We start from the raw sequence: 21009 nt of genomic DNA, 5'->3' as shown, positions 1-21009 counted from the left end.
CTCCTAAGTTCCTTTATTAAGGAGGATAACATTTCTGGACACCCTAAGTACACCGAGAGAATGACACCTCAGAAATGGCTGCAGTTTATTGTTGGGAGAAGATACTTTTTAAGTTTTGAGAAATGTTAGATCTTTCCCAAAATCCTCACTAGAAATGTGAAGCCTTCATTAGAAAGGTCAAGAGATTTGGCTCTAGGTCACACACCAAGTTAGTAACAGAGCTAAGATATGAACTTGGATTTACTCCTTTCACTGTATTATGAGATCTGGGACCTCCTTGTTGTTAGAGTGGTAACATAGCACCTCACATCCATATCGCTCTTAGTGCCACATCAAGTTCTGAAAGCACAATCTCTCATTTTGGCCCCTCAAGAACCCCAGTCTGCCAGGGACAACAAACGCAATTGTTCTCCCTCTGTAGGTAAAGATTACAATTCAAGAAGATACACAGGAGTCTCTGCAACAGCATCAAGACAACTCAGTTCTTCCAATTCGCTCTTCAAGGCTCTTCCCACCGTGACTTCTTGATTGTTTGGTGTCTTCTATCAAGGAACTCTGGGAAACCAGTCTGAGATACTAGAATTAAAAAGACAGCTCATTGGAAATGAATGGTTACATATTTGTAAGTACAAAACTGAAATACTCAAATCTCTTGCCCCCTTTCCTGCTAGGGACTTAAATGTTAGACTGAGTTCTCTAGTTTTGCACAAATTCACAATTAAGACTGCACTGTGAAGGAAATACCTTTTTAAAAAAGCATCCTAGTCAAGTAGAAACAAAAATGTTAATACATGACTTAAAAAAGAAATAATGTTTATATAAAAATTGTAATATGTGAAATGGAAGAAAGTATCTATAGTCCTCCCTTATATCTGACCTACGTTTGTCTCTTATTTGCATGATAGAGTTTTTCAAGCCAGGGGCATATGACCAAAGACCGTTTAAAATGTCAGGTGTTCAAAGAACACCCAGCAGTGGATGGAAAGCGCAGTAACCTGGGGAGCAGATGACAAGTGTTCCAGACTTTGTCCCCTCCAGCCTCACACCCAGTGTTGCCCTAAGAAGCCACCTAATCTTTAGGTGGTTTCGTTCACTGTAAAATGAGGGGACTGGGTCAGTGCACATACGTGACTTTCAACATAAGCTGTACTCAAGCTTTGCATATTTAAATTCATAAATGTTCACTTAAAACGATGTAAGTATGTAGCATTAAGTTTACTTCATCAGAAGTCGCGTCCCACCCCCTTCCCCGAGTGGGCCTCCTTGGCCACTCCAGGGCCTGGCTGGGCTCCGAGGTGCGCGGCAGAAGCCAGGCAGTGGAACTACAAGCTAAAAAAGGGCAAGCCCGGAGGCCTGACCTTGCCTCCCCCGCGGCTCTGCACAGTTCCTAATTCAGCGGCGGGCGCGGGCCCCCCTCTCCGGCCCCCCCCACCTGTTCCCAGCAGCCAATGGGGCGGCGGGGGGCGGCCGGGGCGGGGCGCGGCTACAAAAGGCCGGGGCTGGCGCGCGCCCGCCCACCCGGCTCAGCGCGCGCGCTCGGGAGCCTCGGACGAACGCGGCGGGGCGCCAGGAACATTCCGCTCGTGGACCAGCCAGGCCGGAGCGATGCTGCGGGTGCGGTGTCTGCGCGGCGGGAGCCGCGGCGCCGAGGCGGTGCACTACATCGGGTCTCGGGTGCGTTCATCACCGGCCTTGGCTGGCGGCCGCGAGTCTCCCCCTGGCTGGACTCTGCCCACCGTGAGGCTCTCGCTCCCTCCCGGAGCCGCCGCGTTCCCTCGCTTTTCCCAGTCGGAACTGCCTGACAATGGCCCTTTGGTCCTCCTTGGAAGCTCGGCTTCGAGCGCCTTTACGGGCTGCCAGGAGCTGGGCGGTGTCCCCGGGGCAGGGGGGCATGCACGGCGCCCCCCGCTCTGGTCCAGCTGCAGTCTGCGCGTCTCGGGCCGCGGTGGCCCCGGCGCAGGGGGCGCCGCCTTTCCCGTCTGGACCTCGGTTCTGTCCATCGAGCTTCCCGCCCAGGGCGAGGGGGTGGGGACGACCGAGACTCCTCTTAGTAAAAGCGTGCCGTTGTTGGGTTTCAGAGCCCTGGGTGGACGTAGAGTTGGGTAGCTTTAGGGAAATGCGAGTGGAGCGGGTGGGTGGGAAGAAGGCGTGATCTAGCCGAGGGGGTGGGGGCGGAGGGCGAGCGAGCAGGCTCGAGCCAAGTGTAACATGGAGTCCTGAGTAGCGAGAGGAGTCGGGGTGAGTCCTGCCACTGCGCGTCGAGTTTCTGCCCAGTCCCCGCCCTCAGCTGTCCTGAGCTGCCAGCAGGCCCCTGCAGACCCTCCCTTACTCGGGGACTGGAATAGCCCGGACCGTCTGGCTCCCCCCAGCAACTGGTTCCTGAACAGCTGCCACTCTCTTGCTTTGGTCTCCACCCTCCACCGCAGCTTCCCTCCTCTCCGCTTCTGAAGGCTTTGAAGAGATAGGGACAGAGATTGGGGAGGGGGTTGCTCCCCGCTCTAGATTTTCTAGGCCCTACACTTTTTAAAGGGTTCTTGAAGTTCTTAGATCTCCTTTTTTAGTCATTTACATTGTGGCTGAGTTAATCCTTATCTTGGCTATGGTGCCGTGGACCATCTGTAAAATGTACCAGATGGCAGTTGGTCACTCTCAGAATTGAAGCGCTAAAGAATGTGAAGTGTATGTCAAAGATGGAGAGCTTTTTATTTGAAGCTGATTATTGTGAAAGACTTAAATCCTTTACAAATGTTCCACGTTTTCATTTGCTGAGGGGAAGCCTACCTAATATTGGAAACCTTTGATTCTGAAGGGGAACGGAGGCTCCCTCCCGTTCTGGGCTTGGCAGCAAGATGTGGAGCAGCTTTCTACCGTTTTCTGAGAAGAGGGTTGACCTATCATCTGCAGAAGAGTTGCTGAAAGCTTGATTGTGGAAACTCATTTTGAAGGCGGGGCTTGGTGACTCACGCCTGTAATCTCAGCACCCTGGGAGGCCAAGACGGGTTGAGCTCAGGCGTAGACCAGCCAGAGCCAGAGCCAAACTCCATCTCTAAAAAATTGCCCGATGTTGTGGCGGGCACCTGTAGTCCCAGCTACTTGGGAGGCTGAGGCAAGAGGATCACTTAAGCCCAAGAGTTTGAGGTTGCTGTGAGCTGTGACACCATCGCACTCTACTGAGGGCAACAAAAGAAAGAAAGGAAAGGAAAAGAAACCCATTCTGAGATATAAATAGGGGTGTATGGTCACTGGGGACACAATCTTCTGAGGGATTTTAAAGAGTTATAGCATTTAATAGGATAAAGAGAATTTATAAACAAGTTTTTAAAAAATCAGTTATAATTCCACTACTCATTATACACTGTTGATTTTATTTTTTTCCCATATCAAAAAGTGGTTTTATTTTTTTTTAATTGTTAAATCATAGCTGCATACATTAGTGCAATCAAGGGGTACAATGTGCTAGTTTCATATACAATCTGAAATATTCTCATCAAACTGTTCAATGTAGCCTTCATGGCATTTTCTTAGTTATTGTATGAAGACATTTGTATTCTGCCTTTAGTAAGGTTCGCCTGTACCCATTCTAAAATGCACAGTAGCTTTGGCCCCACCCACTACCCTCCCTCCACCCTAACCTCCCCCCTCCCTTCCCCTTCCTTGGCCCTTTCCTCATAGTCTTGTGCTATAGTTGGGTTATAGCCTTCATGTGAAAGCTAGGGTTATAGCCTTCATGTGAAAGCTATAATATACACTGTTGATTTTAAATGACAATGTTATTCTGAGTTTTCATCTTGTCTCTATTTCCTCCTCTCCGCAAGTATTACATAAGGGTACACAATAATCTTTTCTTTGTTCTTGGAAGCTTGGAAGAACCTTAACAGGATGGGTGCAGCGAACTTTCCAGAGCACCCAGGCAGCTGCGGCTTCCTCCCAGAACTCCTGTGCAGCTGATGACAAGGCCACTGACCCTCTGCCCAAGGACTGCCCTGTCTCCTCGTACAACGAATGGGACCCCTTAGAGGAAGTGATAGTGGGTAGAGCAGAAAATGCCTGTGTGCCACCGTTCACTGTGGAGGTGAAGGTAAGGCAGGGGTATCTGAAAGTGGGCTCCCTCCTTCCCTGCTGGAGTCTGGCTTCTGCTGCTATCTCCTCTGTAACTGCTTTTATTTGAGCTTACTTCCTCAGACCTCCTGAGTGCAGAGGTTAATTTTGAATTATCTTACTTGGCATCTCTGTGTATTTCCTTCTTGAAACTCTTCTCTTGGATTCTGAGAAGCCTTTTCTGGGGATATTAGTTCCTTCACTGTTGCTCAGATCTTCCTCCTTCACAGTCTGTATTGTTGGGGTTGAGCAGAATTTCATTTGGCTTTCTTTTGAACATTCTCACAGCTTCCCCCACCACCTCCACTATGGTCCTGATCTCCCTCTTGAACTCTCTTTGAACCAACGTGTTAAACACCTTACAGGATATTGCCACAGGACCTCAGACTTGGCGCATCTGTAATTCCATTGCCAGCCACCCTGCTAAACTGGACTCCTCTTCATTCCTTCCTTTTAAGTTTTGGCATTCCTAATTAATTAAGCTGAAACACCAAAGAATCATCTTTGATTTCTCCTTCAGTCACATCCTCCATATCTAGTCTCCAAGATCTAACAAATCTTGCCTCCATCCCTCTGCGTTAGGTCAGGAGCTCATCTGCTGCCTGAACTATTGCAGGTAACTCCTAACTAGACTCTGCAAACTACCTTTCAGCTGCTGTCTGAGTGATTTTTTTTTTTTAACCCAAATTTGATCATTCTGCTCTTTGCTTACTTTGCTAGCCTCCCGTTGTATAGGATAAAGTCCTCATGTAATTCATGATCCTTCACAATCTGGCTCTGTCTGCATTTCCAGGACTCCATTTAAATCATTGGGTCCTTTTGGAGATGTGTTCGTGTGGCTGGTTAGCAGATTTTCATTCCTGTTTATGTCTCTCCTCTCCTCTAATCTTGCACCCTGATTGTCAGCAGACTTTATAAGATAACCATATAAGCAGATAAACTATATTATTCTCTGTTCCCTAGAAAGCCCCATGTCTTTGCCTTTACCTAAAACTCTCCCTCCCATCTTTTTGTGCCTTCTTGCCTATAGTTTAAATATACCACCACCTAGCTCCAACGAAACCTTCCAGTATTTTCCTGGCAACATGTAATAACTCTGTTTTTTAAAAACTCCTAGTGTTGTTTTTTTTAATCTGTACTATTCTTTCGGTCAGGGCTTTTTTGGGCTGGTGTTCAGGTTTTGTACTGTTTGAGGTTCTCATACTTAAGTATATAAGAGAGCATCACCTACATTGTAGACGCAGCCTAAACTCCCATTAATAATGGGTTGTAAGTATATCTTCAATGTCCTTAAATTTGTATTTGTAATGTGGATTGAGGAAGTAAGTTCTATAACAGCATTGTCATAATCATCAGAAATATTACACATTGCTGTGTACTAGGGATCTAGAGATTTTAACACAAAAGAACTTCCTTTTTACTTGGAGAAATACGATGTTCACAGAGAAATGAAGAGTGTAACAACTGGCAAGGCAGTTGAATTTTAGTGCCAGAAGAGTTAAGGAAAAAAAGCAATGACTAAGTGCTAGTTAGTTAGGAAGTCTTCAAGAAAATGATTCTTGGCTCAGCACCCATAGCACAAGCGGCAGAGGTGCCAGTCACATACACCAGAATTGGCGGGTCCGAATCCAGCCCAGGCCTGCCAAACAACAATGACAACTACAACCAAAAAATAGCCAGGCGTTGTAGCGGGCACCTGTGGTCCCGGCTGAGGCAAGATAATCACTTAAGCCCAGGAGTTGGAGGTTGCTGTGAGGGGTGATGCTATGGCATTCTCCCCAGGGCGACAGCTTGAGGCTCTGTCTCAAAAAACATAAAAAAAAGAAAATGATTCTTGAGTTAGACCTGGGAGACAGGGTAATAGAAAAAGTAATGTCTTCTAATTGTTATGACACTATATTTGGTTCTTATATTTGAAATTTGATAAGCAGGGTATTTTACATATCATCTACATGCTTCAAAAATTAAGCCCAAGAGTTGGAGGTTGCTGTGAGCAGTGACACCACAGCCCTCTACCGAGGGTAATAAAGTGACACTGTCTCTAAAAAAAAAAAAAAATTTATAGTCTTTTTAAGTATCTTCTTGAAAAGAAGTTGCCCCATCCCCTAACCATTTTAATTGGGTGAAATTAAAGTTCAAATTCAGGCAATAATTTATTCTTCCACATATCTTTAGAATTATTGACTTTCATATCATGTGATCTTATGGAATCAGAATTCTCAGACATTATTTTGAGTTCTTTGTCACTTGATTTATGACTTTAGACTTTGTAGTCTCATTGGTTTCTGGTGAGTGTACCATGCTACAGTCAGAGACTGAGATTGAATTAGGTATTTGATAAAAGCTTGATAGCTAGTCTCAATTAATCAGCTATTTGACCTTGTGCAAGATTCCGCAAACTTCTGGGCCCCGGGAAAATGAAGATTTTACGACAATTTGCTATCCACCTAAAAGGATTAATCTGGAGGTAAAAAGTTACATGTTAAGTATTTTAAAAGACAAAACTACAATTCATTACATTTGTATGGATCCTGTTGTCAATTGCATTACAAAAGTCCATTGGAAGTGTAGTGGTTCCAGATATTAGTAACATTTACAGAATTGTTTTTTTGTTTTTTTTTTGGTAATTTCTGTTTTATGCCACATGTTAAGGCTGGTATTGAGGCAGAAGAAAGTAAATCTGAGACATACATGGCCCCTAAAAGATGAGGCTGTGGGCGGCGCCTGTGGCTCAGTCGGTAAGGCGCCGGCCCCATATACCGAGGGTGGCGGGTTCAAACCCGGCCCCAGCCAAACTGCAACCAAAAAATAGCCGGGTGTTGTGGCGGGCGCCTGTAGTCCCAGCTACTCAGGAGGCTGAGGCAAGAGAATCGCTTAAGCCCAGGAGTTGGAGGTTGCTGTGAGCTGTGTGAGGCCACGGCACTCTACCGAGGGCCATAAAGTGAGACTCTGTCTCTACAAAAAAAAAAAAAAAGACGAGGCTGTGCCTTCTAGTGAAGAAGAATTGACACAAATATAATCATCAGTTTGGGAACAGTGAAGATAAAATAATGCAGTAGTTTGTCTATAAGCATTTAAAGCATAAGACGTAGGGAGATATAAGTGTTACAGAAATTTTGAGAAAAGGAATGAAGAACATAGTTGCTGGGAAGCACAATATTTAAAAGCTATATGGCTTTTGTTTTGCAAAACTAAGTAAATATTTGCTATCAAATATATGATTTTTGTTTTGCTTTTGTCTTTTTTTTTTTTAAATAAATGAGTCTTTATAAAGTACAAGATTAATCAAGGTCAATAGGCTCTTTTACCTTGTCTCCTTCATGAGAGGGACCTACTTCCAACTCTCTTTGGAAGTGCTCTTTATCTTTAAACAAAAACTATCTTTAAAAAAAAAAAATCAAAGTTTGCAACTGGATAAATAAGAAGTTTCTTTTGTCATTTCTTAGGCTTCCAAAGACAGTAGTTGAAAAGTTATTTAGCAAACCCCTATAAAGGATTTTAGGCTCTGAAAGATTATAAAGTTTCCAGGAATATAGCCACATCTCTGCAACAGATTATTAAAAAATCACATGCTAAGCATCTAATATAGTGTTCATTATCTTACAGACAACTTGGTAAATAAGCACTAGCTCACTTAGCAGGGTTATTAAGGAAGTGTAAACAATTTCCAGCTATCTCTTGGAAAATGTAATGTGCCCTGTCATTTGGACTTTGTCCAACCTGTGCCAGATTATCAGCTATTCATGAAAACTCACATTTGTTCAAATAACTTTTTTCTCCCAGGAAAGTTTCCTTTATATTTGTCAAGGCAAACTTCACCCTGCACAAATAGTCACACAGGATTCTTTGGAATGAGGCTGGCAAGGCAACAGAACCCTGCATCCGCTGTAACCCGGGGTTAAATTTTCAAAGGCTTCTTGTCCTGTAGTGGATTGTAGGAGATGTGCCTGGCATGAGAAGGAGGAAGTGGTGAAAGGATGAGTAGTACCAGGATGTATCTGAGAAGAATTTATAAAGAGTCGTTATTATCCCCTCTTTCTGGTGGCTGTTGCACAAATTCCTAGGCATAGAAAACAGTAGAGTGCTTTTTATTTTATTTGCTTAAAGGGTAGATTGGTCTTTAAAAATGCTCAAATGTTTAATGCTGATAACATTTCTATAGGTTAAAAATTGAGCCTGCTGTTTGCCTATACTTTTTCAAAAGTAAAGGTACTAATTGGTGATTTAGACCAGAGGTCAGCAAACTTCTCTGTCTAGTGCCAGATAATAAACAAATGAGTATGCCTGTGTTCCTATAAAACTTTATTTACAAAATTAGGCAGCAGGCCAGATGTGGACCTTTATACCAACCCCAATTTTTATTTGTTTATTTATTTATTTACTTATTTATGCAGTCTCACTCTGGCGAGTGCCACCATACCCAGCTAATTTCCTATTTGGGGTAGAAATGAAGTCTCGCTCTTGCTCAGGCTGCTCTTGAACTCCTGGGCTCAAGTGATCCTCCCACCTTGGCCTCTCTGAGTGCTAGGATTACAGGCGTGAGCTACCATGCCCAACCTTATGTTTTCTTTCTTTCTTTCTTTCTTTTTTGTTTTGTAGAGACAGAGTCTCACTGTACCATCCTCAGGTAGTGCCATGACTTCACACGGCTCACAGCAACCTCTAACTCTTGGGCTTACATGATTCTCTTGCCTCAGCCTCCCAAGCAGCTGGGACTACAGGCGCCTGCCACAACACCTGGCTATTTTTTTGTTGCAGTTTGGCCGGGGCTGGGTTTGAACCCACCCTCGGCATATGGGGCCGGCACCCTACTCACTGAGCCACAGGCACCGCCCCCAACCTTATGTTTTCTAAAGACCTGTTTTTTTGCTTATTCTTTATTACCATTATAATCTTGGTTCCAGCCTAACTGATATGAACCTAGATATTTAACTAACAAGAGGGAGGTCTGCTGTTATATATTTTATATTTGTCAAACTGAGATAAAAATGGAAGTATAGACACAAAATCTAGAAAAGATATTTCCTTTGACATTGAAGAAATAGATATGTAGACCTTGAGCCCAGTCTTGATGAGCAAAATCCATTGGGAATAATATAGACTACGTTAAACAATTCCAGTCTTAAAAGTTTTTATACATCAGGCAGTGCCTGTGGCTCAGTGAGTAGGCTGCCAGCCCCATATACTGAGGGTGGCAGATTCAAAACTGGCCCCGGCCAAACTGCAACAAAAAATAGCTGGGCGTTGTGGCAGGTGCCTGTAGTCCCAACTACTTAGGATGCTGAGGCAAGAGAATCGCCTTAGCCCAAGAGCTGGAGGTTGCTGTGAGCTGTGATGCCACGGCACTCTCCCGAGGGCAACAAACTTAGACTCTGTCTCTAAAAAAAAAAAAAAAGTTTTTATACATCAAGTTAAAGCTATCTAAACCAGCCCAGCCTCACTGGCTCAATCCTAGTATTAATGGGAAGCCAAGGAAGGTGGATTGCTTCAGCTCAGGAGTTTAAGACCAGCCTGAGCAAGAGTGAGACCCTGTCTCTACTAAAAATGGAAAAACCAACTGGTCATTGTTGTGGGCACTTGTAATCCCAGCTACTGGGGAGGCTGAGGCAAGAGGATCTCTTGAGCTCAAGAGTTTGAAGTTGCTGTGAGCTCTGACACCATGGCACTCTACCCAGGGTGACAGAGTGAGACTCTGACTCACAAACAAAAATAATCTAAACCAATATAACGTAGCCATGCCCCTTCATGTATTAGCAATGCTGTGAAAGTAAGAGTCAAAGCATTTGAATTCTTAGTCCTGCTTGTACAGGTAGCAAGAGGGTACGTGACTTCTTGAGCCTCTTTCCTTACATGCAAAATGAGCATGTGAGAACTTGTCCTTTTAGGTAGCCTTGCTGGGAGCACCAAATGACAGAGTATATAGCTAAAGTAGATACACTGGAGCCCATTACCCAGTTGTACCCTGTCTTTCTAGTACTGACCACTATCTGAAATTATTCTGATTTATGATGGAAACCTTCATATTTAACATAATCAGTACTGGCTGTTTTTTAGAAACAGGGTCTTGTTCTTGCTCAGGCTAGTCTGGAACTCCTTAGCTCAAGCAATCCACCTGCCTTGGCCTCCCAGAGTGCTAGGATTACAGGATTGAGCCACAGCACCCAGCCTTAATGTATGGTATTAAACATTTTTAAAATACCTGCCTTAAAACTTTTCCAACACAAATTTAACTTTAAAACATTTTTTAAATTTTTTTTTACATATACATGTTTATTAGGTTTCCATTTTTTGCCTTCACAAAATTAAAAGGGCTTAAAATTTAATAACAGTGTTTAAGAAGTGGAAGACATTAACTGGCTTATTGTACCCTCAATGAATCCCCAACAATACAAAAAAAAAAAAAAAAGAAGTGGAAGACATTATTCTTAGTAAAGCATCACAAGAATGGAGAAGCATGAATCCTATGTACTCAATTTTGATATGAGGACAATTAATGACAATTAAGGTTATGGGGGGGAGGAAAAGCAGAAAGAGGGATGGAGGGAGAGGGGTGAGGCCTTGGTGTGTGTCACACTTTATGGGGGCAAGACATGATTGCAAGAGGAACTTTACCTAACAATTGCAATCAGTGTAACCTGGCTTATTGTACCCTCAATGAATCCCCAACAATAAAAAAAAAATAATAATAAATAAATAAATAAAAAGATAAGGACTAGAAACAAAAAACTTGTAAAGAATGAACGAAGATAAATACATTCAGAAAAGAAATCAGATGATTGCTGAAATATTAAGCAATAATAATAATGCAAAGAAAGTAATATTCACATTGTCAAATAAGAGTATGTCTATTATAGAATGCTTTGACTCTGAGGTTCAGTATGGAGTCATTAGTTAACGTCTCGTTTTTTTTTTCCCAAAGTCTCAAAAAATAGACAACTAATGTAAGCTGTGATATATGTATACCATGGAATATTATTCGGCTATTTATAAAACATTTTTTATCTTAAAATATATAGATGTACCTTGCTTTGCCAATCTTTTGATGAAGGACCAAAGCTTTTTCTTAGAGTCTGGATTCTCTGATTGGAGTTCTGCTAAATTGTAGGATGAATCACATACATTTCCCAATGTATTTCTTTTTTATTTTATTTATTTATTTATTTATTTATTTTTAAATAATTTTATGGTGTTTTTTTGCGTTTTTTTTTTGTTCGGGGCTGGGCTTGAACCCGCCACCTCCAACATATGGGCCCGACACCCTACTCACTGAGCCACAGGCGCCACCCCCCAATCTATTTCTTTAAATTGACTGAAAATTTAGACACATGCAAAATAATCTGAATATAGGATCTTTGTATGTTTTTACATTTTTGAAAAACAATATTTTACAGTTGTACCTGCCCCAATTCAACAGTTACTTTTAGCAAACTGATTAAGCTATTAAGCATTCAACTGTTCTCTGATTATCTTTTAAAATACATATAACCCCTGGAAAGTTTCTTAATGTTAAGCTACTAAAAATTTGTGAATTTGTTTATTAGATAACTTCTGTGACTGAAGGACCAGAAAGAGATGTGAAAATTTAAATGGACTGGGGAGTGGAGAGACGTGGCTGGTATGAGACAGTGACAGAGAAGTAGAAAGGGCAGACTTGCACTGCTAAAGTTTCTAATTTTGTTGAATGGAAAAATCAATAATGGGTTTTGAATAGAAATAAAGCACATTTGAAAGTATGTTCCTGACCATAACAGTGATAAAATATCTCTTTTTTCCCATAAAATATCTCGAGATTTCCTATAAAATATCTTGACCAAATTCTGGGATGCATGGATAGGCCACGGCTTTGGCTTAGTATAAGTGCTTTTATTTTCTTATGCTATTTGGTTGGTTTCGTAATTTCATTTCACTGAGACCTTAATGGAATGCCTGTGTCCTGTTTTGTACTTAAAGCATGATACAAACTGGCCAAGAGGATTCCAAGCCTGGCTGTGGGCAGGCATGCTCTTACTGGTTGGGCATAAGAGCTCAGGCAGAAGAAGCAAAAGACCTTAAAATATGAAGATAATTTAATTTAAGAGTTCTTCATTCAACAAACATTGAGCGTTTGCCCACAGTGCTAGGATGCTCAATGCTAGGAATCACCAGTAAATAAAATGTGGTTGTTGGGCTGAGCATAGTGGCTCATACCTCTAACCCTAGTGCTCTGGGAGACAGAGACAAATGGATTGCTTGAGTTCAAGAATTTGAGATCCTATATCTAAAAATAACCAGGTGTTATGGTAGGCATCTGTAGTCCAGCTACTAGGGAGGCTGAGGCAAAAGGATCACTTGAGCCCAAGATTTTGAGTCTCTATGAGCTATGAGGCCATGGCACTCTACTGAGGGTGATAAAGGGAAACTTGTCTCAGGAAAAAAAAAAAAAGGATGGGTTATAGTCTCAATTCCATTAAATTATACAAAGGCTTGTTTCTGCCTTGTGAACCTATCATGAATTGTTTTTTTCTCCCATAAGTATTTCATTTTCTTTCTTCTGTTTCTAGGCTAACACATATGAAAAGTACTGGCCATTTTACCAGAAGCATGGAGGCCATTATTTTCCCAAAGATCATTTGAAAAAAGCTGTTGCTGAAATTGAAGAAATGTGCAATATTTTAAAAATGGAAGGAGTGACAGTGAAGAGGCCTGACCCAATTGACTGGTCACTGAAGTATAAAACTCCTGATTTTGAGTCTACGGGTAAGTGATGTTAGATAACTAAATTACCGGTATCTTAATTTTCAGTTTCTTAACCTGTAATTGGAAAGCTTACAGAATTTCTTGGAGATTCATTTGTATTACTAATTCTTAAAAACTTTAAAGATTATTTAATGCTCATAATTAACTTTACCAGCAAAAAAACAAACAAAAGATTTAGGAATGGTTTAGTTCATGTTGATGTGATTCAGATAGGCACATTCTAAACTCCTTTGTAAATCTGATGGAATCTTCTTTAAAGAAGCAGTTTTTCCTAAACTTTATAGTCATTTCTTTACATAAGAACAGTGTATTCTATTTTATATTCCTCAAGAACAGAAATTAAGAAGGAAATAGAAATATTTCTGTTTTCAATTTACATTGCTACACTAGTATTCTTGTGTCTCAGTTCAGTTTTTTTTTTTTTTTAATGCAGTTTTTGGCTGGGGTTGGGTTTGAACCCGCCACCTCCAGCATATGGAGTCGACACCCTACTCCTTTTGAGCCACAGTCGCCACCCTCTCAGTTCAGTATTCTAATTTATAATTTTAGAATAATCCTTGGCCCAATTTTTATGTTATGTTATTGATGGGCTTTCAAGACCTCCATTTCTGGATAGCAGGAAAGGAGCTTACAAATGATGAAAGCTTAGTGGTTCAAGATTTCTTTGTACAAAGACTTTATTGCTTCATTTTTTTTCTTTTTCTTTTTTTTCTTGGTTCTCCCCACACACATGAAATTCATATTAATCTTGTATCGATTTTCATATAATTATTTACATACATACATGCACAGGGGCTTAAGTAGGTTTTTTTTACTAAAAAATGAGATTATAATATATAGGCTTTCCTGTCTTTGAAATTAGCACTACTGAATTTTTTGTGGAATTTTTTGGTCTGTTAGGTTTATACAGTGCAATGCCTCGCGATATCTTGATAGTTGTGGGAAATGAGATTATTGAGGCTCCCATGGCATGGCGTGCACGCTTCTTTGAATACCGAGCATACCGGTCAATTATCAAAGACTACTTCCACCGTGGTGCCAAGTGGACCACGGCCCCTAAGCCCATGATGGCTGATGAGCTTTATGACCAGGTAAGTCCCTAATAACAGATAGTTTATTGGTAACTTTTCTAAATAATCCACAAAGAGAGAGGTAGAGATTCTTTGATACCTTGTATATATAATACATTTTAGAAATAAAAAATTATCACCTAATTTAAAAAATGTTTTATGATCAAAATAAGCATGAACAATCTTTTGATAGTACTACTATTAATAATAGCTAACAGTTACTCAGTGCTTACCTTGTGTCCTGTCCTGGGCTTAATTCTTTATTTATGTCCTTAATCCTATTTATTCTTCACGACACCCCGACGAGGGAATACCGTAGTATCATTTCATTATAAGGAGGAAAACTTGCCTACTGGTGCACTGATATTCATTAGTGGAACTAGAAAAGTCACAAGGCTGAAGTTCATTTTCTTCTGTTAGAAAAAGAACCTGGTCCACAGGCTAAATTCATAGTAAAATGGAATGTATTAGATATGTCTCTTATTAAATCACTTACTATTTGATCATTTATGGAAAAAGTTTAAAAGTCAAAATTTCTTCAAGGAATTTAAGGACAGAAATAAATGAATTAATTTTGCCACACTCAGTCAAATATGGCAGAGGTGGCATGGCATCTCATTTTATAGTGTGAGTTAGGCTCAGGGCCAACTGTCTTTTCTAAAAGAAGAAAATGATTTCATCCTATTGACTTTCAAATATTGTAGATAGCTCTATAAATGAATGTATGGATCATGGAATGTTTTCAGAATCAATTACTATCCCTGTACCACTTTTTAAGTACAGTAGTGCCCCCTTATCCTCAGGGGATACATTTCAAACGCCTAGTGAGTGCCTGAAACTGTAAATCATATTGAGTCCTATGTATATTATGTTTTCTCCTATACATGCATGCTTAGGATAAAGTTTAATTTATAAATTAGGCACAATAAGAAGTTAATAACCATAACTAATAACAGAATAATTACAACAGTCTACTATAATAAAAGTGATGTGTGTGTGGTCCACTCCCACCTCTCAATCTCTGTCTCTATCAAAATATCTTAATATTTTCAAACTACAATTGACCTCAAGTAAGTGAACTGAGGGAAGCAAAATCATGGATAAGAGGAGACTTCTATGTCAGGAAATTATCGTAATGCTTAGTGTTTTGTTTTGTTGTTGTTGTTTGTTTATCGTGCATCATTCCCATGCGTGTTTTAGTGTAGGATCAAGTAGTAGTATTTTGGGAAATTATGTTGAAGTAATTTTTTAAGATAATGTATACATGGTTAATTATTTCCTCATGAACCAACACATTGTATGTGTTCATTCTTGTTCCAATTAGGATTATCCTATCCATTCTGTAGAAGACAGACACAGATTGGCTGCTCAGGGAAAATTTGTGACAACTGAGTTTGAGCCATGCTTTGATGCTGCTGACTTCATTCGAGCTGGAAGAGACATTTTTGCACAGAGAAGCCAGGTTGATAAAGGCTGCCTCTAAAACTTTATTCTATATTATTGTATTTTTTTATTTCCAAATTAAAATATTTCATCCTAAATATTTTTTAGTTTTCTAACCATAGAACCAAATCTTTACAGCTTGAACTTCTCCCTTTTACTTTCAGGTTACAAACTACCTGGGCATTGAATGGATGCGTAGGCATCTTGCTCCAGACTACAGAGTGCATATCATCTCCTTTAAAGATCCCAATCCAATGCATATCGATGCCACCTTCAACATCATTGGACCTGGTCTTGTGCTTTCCAACCCTGACCGACCTTGTCACCAGGTAAAAGAGTTCTTAGGACTCTGAGAAAGCAATAAAATCTAGCAATTAAAGTAATTGCCACTTTTATTTTAAGCACATCCATGGTTCCTAGTGGTTCTAACTGACAAATTCACAGTGCTCAACATTGTGATGATCAAACATTGGATTGATTATGGTGTATGTATTCCATGGTGTCAGAAATATACATTGTTGCCATGGATAATTAGTGTAGTGTCATCAAACTTTGGCTGCTTACCGTTATCAGAGCTTCAAGTTTGTGCATGTGTATTTTTATTATCTCATGACTTGCAGCAGTGGTTCCACAGCAGCTGAATTGTAAACAAGATGATCTGTGCATGGCCAGGGCAATGTCACTGGGCAGTGGGTGTCTTCCCCTTCCGGTGGGTCAGGCTCCCTGGGTCCAGCTCCATCCTTCAGGGAGGAGCAGAGCCACGGCTCTGGAGCTGTTCGCTGTCCCCATCACCAGCAGCTTCCTACTTTCTGTCTGTGGCCCCCTACATCCAGTTGGGTCGTGAGTGATTTTGTTATTTGTATAGCTGCGGTACACCTTTTTAAAACCACTGTAATACAGTGTCCCTGTTAATTTCTCTCCCTGATTTTTGGCCTGGTGACCAAGATAACTTACTCATTTCATTTTAATATCACTTATCAATACATTAAGTGTGTATATGAACACAGGGATGGCTGAGTTGTACCATATCACTAAAGACAATTATGGTTCTTTGAGAATACATCCCTATCATTTGCCTTTATATCGTGGTCATAAATACAAAGCAATAGACACTGAAATGGATGGACTACAGGTTTGATGTAGTCACATTTTTGTTTTCTTAAACAGGAAATATTTTTGTTTTTTAAAATGAGAGTTTCTGGCAGCGCCCGTAGCTCAGTGAGTAAGGCATCAGCCATATACACCGAGGCTGGCAGGTTCGAACCCAGCCCAGGACAGCTAAAATCAACAATGACAACTGCAGCAAAAAAATAGCTGGGTGTTGTGGCAGATGGTTGTAGTCCCAGCTACTTGGGAGGCTGAGGCAAGAGAATCACTTAAGCCCAAGAGTTTGAGGTTGCTGTGAGCTATGACACCACGGCACTCTACTAAAGGCAACAAAGTGAGACTCTGTCTCAAAAAAATAAATAAATAAAATTAGAATCTTTGGTATTTTAAATCTCTGAAATCTGAGAAAATCACAAGAATAAGTGTAAAAGCTTTAATATTTCTGTTACTTTGAAACTTTAATCTGGGGACTTTATATATATATATATATTTTAATAAGGGTTCAGACAAAACCATCCAAATGTTTTGAAAATTTAATTTCTTTGTTTTGGCAATTGAAAAGACAGCTTCTCAGAAAGAATTACTAATAATAAGTGCTATTAGAGACCAAGAATAATAAAAATAGTATATATGGATTTAAGCCTCTTTGGGTTTTTCTGGTCTTGCAGATTGATCTTTTCAAGAAAGCAGGGTGGACCATAGTTACTCCTCCAACACCAGTCATCCCAGATGGTATGTTTACTTTTATATACATATAGACTAAAATGATTACTTTAGTGATCAGGGATCTTTCACCTATAAGAGAGCAGCCCAAACGTTAGCAACATTAGAGAAAATGTTACCCCAGTAAGGTATAAAGTAGTGCTTGGAACTATGAATACTAGCATAAGGCTGGCACTTGTGTTTGCAACTTTACCTTCCATAGAAAAAGAAAGTGAGAAGACAGACTAAAACAACATCACACAAAGCAAGATACGACATTTTGAGGAAAACAGAGTGAAATTCAAATGTATGATAAGTATAGATTGATTCACACCTTTTATAGATAAATGGAAAGTGAACTACTGAAAGAATTGACCTGATTCACTTTGATATTCTTCACTTCAAGTAAACCCTTGCTTTAGACAAAAATGATAGCAGACATCATTTAACAGTTGTTACTGTTTTTAGATCATCCACTCTGGATGTCATCCAAATGGCTTTCCATGAATGTCTTAATGCTAGATGAAAAACGTGTTATGGTGGATGCTAATGAAGTCCCAATTCAAAAGATGTTTGAAAAGCTGGGTATGTACAATAAATGATACATGTCGTGTATGAAAATGTTAAATGAGAAGAACCAAAAAAATGATACACTATGTCTGACATATGGTTTATCTAATTTAATTTCTATTCCTTTTAGAGGCACCAGGTTATTATTTTTCAGATTTCCAGTATTTTTGTTTTCAATAAGCTTAGCCTCAAGAGGTTGAAGATGCATCCTGAGCTCCTAAGTTTATCAATCTTCTGTGACTTAGCCAACCTTCTGGTACCCATGGGTGGAGAACTCCCCTTTGCTGATGAACATATAGAGTGGTCAGCTCTTCCCCAAATAAGAAATTGTTAAGGGTCCTTTAAAAGTAATTTAATTATAATATCATCATATATTTTAAAGGGCTTATATGGGTATAGATATAGAAGTGACTTATGTATATGAAAAGCATAGTTAGCAAAGTAATGAAATGCAATGGAGGGTGTGAGTAAATCATTCAGCTTTGAACTGAAGAGCTTGAGTTGGAATTTGCTTATGCTGAGATTCAAAATTTAGACCAGTGAGTCTAATACAGTTGAAAAAAATTTTGAATGAAAGGATTTTCATATAGCTATTATGTACATATATGTGTATATTTATCACATGTAACATACTTGATGTTATCCTGAGTGTCAATTAAATACAGTCAGGCAGTTTATTTGTTGAATTTAGTCATTAAGATATAAAATGTACCATATATCTTAATATTTCAGGCATACTATCCACAAGAAATTATTTGCCCCTTTGACACTTCTCTCCTAGTGTAGTATCAGTTTTAAAAGTTTGGCCTGTCAGTTTTAGATTGAGCCCTAATGATACTACCCCTAATTCTATGCTACTTTTTTACACTAGCTTTTGTTAAATAACCCAGTTGCTAGGGTCCATTTTCTTTGTCTATTAAGATTTTGTTGGGCAGTGCCTGTGGCTCAAAGGAGTAGGGTGCCTGCCCCATATGCTGGAGGTGGTGGGTTCAAACCCAGCCCTAGCCAAAAACTGCAAATAAAAAAAAAAAAAAAGGAAAAAAGATTTTGTTGTTTCTTAACTTAAAAATAGTATAAAGTAAAAAATACCTAATTTGAAATTTTAGTTATGTCTATTTAGACACAGAGAACTTGTTAAAGTAAACTTTATCAAGCAAATGAATTTCCTAACCACCTTGTTCTATCAGAAAACTTTTGCTCACATTTGCAAGCCCAATCCTTATCCCAAATCTGCTTACTGCCCTTGTCCAAACCCTGTTCTTAACTCTTAGTCTTACTTTCTCAGGAAAGTCTTCCTGAATGACTTATGCCTCCTTTCTCTCTCGGACTATACAAGTAGATCCTATAGTGACTCTGTAGCTTCTCTGCCCGCTTAACATAATGAGTTCCTTGAAGGAGGAGAACAGATTTTCTTTTTAAGACCTCACCATTCCAATGCAGCAGATTCTTCCTAAATATGGTAGTTAAAGTAGGCCAGGCACATCACAGCCTTGACATTACAAATGGTACTAGATTAAACTAATTGACTAGCTTTGGCACCTATGTAACCATACAACCCCAATGTTAAAATGCCAGCTCTGTTCCTTTGTTTCCTTAAGGTGGCTTGATAAAGTTAATTTATATCGAATAAACTCTTCTTACATGTAAGTATATGAAGTCAACTTTTCATTTTAGGTAACTTATGCTTTACTAAGTTAACATAGTGAAATTAGAAACAGCCTGAAAAATTAAAGTATAATTCTAAAAGGCCTTAACATTTTAGTACTCGATCATTTTGAATATTTGGTAGGTATATCTGCTCATCCAGTCTATTGACTCGTGAATAGTCAATAGAACAAAATTCCAGAGTCTCTGTTGACTTTCTGATGAACACTTTATATTAGCAATGGAGTAGATTAGATGAAATATAGTTGGTGAAAATAAAATTGCAAGAGAGGAAAAGACTATTCTGCATTGGGGTAGCATTAATGATTAGAACCCAGGGATCCCCGCCAATACTTTCTGTAGGAAAATCTCTATGTTATATAGCTGACCCCATCTATTTTTCAATGCAGGTATCAGTACCATTAAGGTTAACATTAGAAATGCCAATTCCCTGGGAGGAGGCTTCCACTGCTGGACCTGTGATGTCCGGCGCCGAGGCACCCTACAGTCCTACTTTGACTGACCAGGCCTGATGGAGCTTGTGGCTGGCACACCTAAGAAGCATGTGGGCAAGGTTCTTTCTCCTGCTTTAAAAGTGCATGAACTGTAGTGCTTTAAACAATCATCTCCTTAACAGGGATCTTCAGCCTGGTTTACTTTTATTACTTTTCTTTGGCATAAGGAAATAACTTCTACTAGGTATTACTCTCTACTCCTAAAGTTATTTACTATTTGGCTTCAATTGTAAAATTTTGATGAATGTGTACCAAGACAAAAATTAGTCACTTGGGTAAGTTGGCCACTAATAATTAACCATCTACCTCTGTTTTTAATTTTCTTTCCAAAAGGCAGCTTAAAATGTTGGTCCTGATCTTGTTTTTTCCTTTTCAGTAGACTTGAGAATGTATTACTCCTTTTTTCTAAATGAGAGAAATACTTAAAAGGTACACAGATCTTAAGTAGAACCAAGTTAATTGTGTCTTTTTCTAATAACGGATTAGGTAATTTTATATTTTTTTGTTTTTAAAGAAATAACCTAGACTGTGCAAATGTTGAAGTGAATTTCCCATGAGTATTTTTAATATTCTCATCTCAACATTAGTGATATGTGTAACTAAAAAGCTTTTCATACAACTTACCTCATTTTAAGTGAATTATTTTAATCTTTTCCTCTTTTTCTAAAATTTACAGAAATATTTAGTGTAATAGAATATAACTATCAGTTCTTATCCCTAAATTTTGATATTCAACATCCGATAAATAAATTGCATCTTTGGGAATTGCAACTTGTTTATAGATGTGCAGATTATCTAAAGCATAGACTTTAAAAGCATTAAAAAAACTAATGGAGATAAAACCTACATGTGATACAAAATAATTATAATGTTGGATACTGTACATGTATTTTTATTCTAATAAACTTTTGTGTTCCAGACTGGGTTTTATTGAAGTTTGGCATTAATTATTTTAGTGTAAGTAAACTATAGGAATATGAGTCTTGCAATAGAATTCTAATTCTCTAAAATAATCAACATATTCATCCCAAATTTAATCCTAATACTTATATTCAGAAGTGTTTAGCAAAGTCAGATTTTGGTTTGTTTATTAATTAATTTACTCATTTAAAAATAACTGAATA

General features: G+C 39.4%; 1 protein-coding gene across 1 annotated transcript; it reads left to right on the top strand.

Annotated features, from left to right (window-relative positions):
* The first annotated feature begins 1374 nt into the window (after positions 1-1374).
* On the top strand, positions 1375-20808 carry GATM (glycine amidinotransferase). The gene is made up of 9 exons (XM_053593467.1): positions 1375-1674; positions 3860-4078; positions 12639-12834; positions 13735-13925; positions 15229-15366; positions 15512-15676; positions 17123-17186; positions 17625-17741; positions 19781-20808. The coding sequence occupies exons 1-9, from the start codon at positions 1606-1608 to the stop codon at positions 19891-19893; spliced, it is 1272 nt and encodes a 423-aa protein (XP_053449442.1). The 5' UTR covers positions 1375-1605; the 3' UTR covers positions 19894-20808.
* Positions 20809-21009: the final 201 nt, after the last annotated feature.

The sequence above is a fragment of the Nycticebus coucang genome, chromosome 6 (assembly GCF_027406575.1).
Source record: "Nycticebus coucang isolate mNycCou1 chromosome 6, mNycCou1.pri, whole genome shotgun sequence".
NCBI classification, from domain to species: domain Eukaryota; kingdom Metazoa; phylum Chordata; class Mammalia; order Primates; family Lorisidae; genus Nycticebus; species Nycticebus coucang.
Note: the sequence above shows the minus strand (reverse complement) of the source record. Positions and strands in the feature narration are given on the sequence as shown.

Coding starts and splice junctions, on each gene's coding strand:
- GATM (XM_053593467.1), top strand. CDS start 1,606: ATGCTGCGGGTGCGGTGTCTGCGCGGCGGGAGCCGCGGCGCCGAGGCG. Junction 12,835..13,734: donor TCCTGATTTTGAGTCTACGG/GTAAGTGATGTT, acceptor TTGGTCTGTTAG/GTTTATACAGTGCAATGCCT. Junction 17,742..19,780: donor AAAGATGTTTGAAAAGCTGG/GTATGTACAATA, acceptor TTTTCAATGCAG/GTATCAGTACCATTAAGGTT.